Raw genomic sequence first — 952 nt, 5'->3', positions numbered from 1 at the left:
CTACATCTCTCTTCGGATAAACTAAACTGAATAAAATCAAGTGTATTATTTTATTTATATATTTACATCACGGAGGTGTAGTTCTCAGCCGTTAATGGTAACCTGCAAAGAAAATCGAATTGGGCTTCAGTTCAAGTTATACGAAAGTTCATTTTCAGAAAAACTGAAATATGGGATAAATATATCCTTCGTTCGATAAGTCATAATCTGTACGATTTCTTACCATGACCTCCGTGTCCGTAGCCTCCGTGACCGCCATGGCCCCCATGCCCATAACCTCCACCGTGACCTTTGCCATATCCTCCGTGCCCGTAGCCTCCGCCATGTCCTTTACCGTATCCGCCATGGCCATGTCCTTTACCGTATCCTCCATGGCCCTTTCCATACCCTCCATGTCCATGGCCTTTACCGTATCCACCATGACCATGGCCCTTGCCGTACCCTCCGTGGCCGTGCCCCTTGCCGTACCCTCCGTGTCCATAGCCGCCATGCCCATTCCCATACCCGGGATCGGGATCTGCCATTACTATGGCCACCATCACCAGCACAAGTACTGCTACGAGGGCTACGCGCTGTTGGGAATAAAGATTATTTACATTTTCCATAGAAACGGTTGACAAGTCTATTGATTTACTTTTTTTTCAAATATTTGGAGAAAAGTCATCCAACGTGTTTGAACTGAATCTCTAACGCACCATCTTGGGAGGGAAGCTGCTCTTGTCGGAACCAGACAGTCACTGGATGACCTGGTCGGCGGTGGACCAGTTCTTATAGTAGACGAGACTACCATGAAGCAACACCATGAAAATGGCCGGGGAAATGATCATGGCTCGCTTCATCGGTAACAAAGAATGTAGAAGGTAATTTTTTTCGGGAGTTGGGGGTTGCCGCTTGTGGAGGAGGGGACTTTTCGCTTTATGTATGATATTAGTAATGATAATAGATAAAGCCA

At 46.3% G+C, this 952-nt stretch overlaps 1 protein-coding gene across 1 annotated transcript in view; it reads right to left on the bottom strand.

The window, feature by feature from the left end:
• Positions 1-91: 91 nt before the first annotated feature.
• The window catches only part of LOC119590907 (cold and drought-regulated protein CORA-like), a 6,155-nt gene continuing 5,294 nt past the window's right edge, over positions 92-952 (bottom strand). Inside the window, exons 4-5 of the mRNA XM_037939643.1 lie at positions 224-572; positions 92-102 (exon numbers count right to left, since the gene is read on the bottom strand). Of these exons, the coding sequence (XP_037795571.1) occupies positions 92-102; positions 224-572 (360 nt within the window). The remainder of the gene's footprint in view (positions 103-223; positions 573-952) is intronic.

Source organism: Penaeus monodon, chromosome 28 (genome assembly GCF_015228065.2).
Source record: "Penaeus monodon isolate SGIC_2016 chromosome 28, NSTDA_Pmon_1, whole genome shotgun sequence".
Taxonomy (NCBI): Eukaryota; Metazoa; Arthropoda; class Malacostraca; order Decapoda; family Penaeidae; genus Penaeus; species Penaeus monodon.
This window is presented reverse-complemented; position numbering and strand designations above follow the sequence as displayed.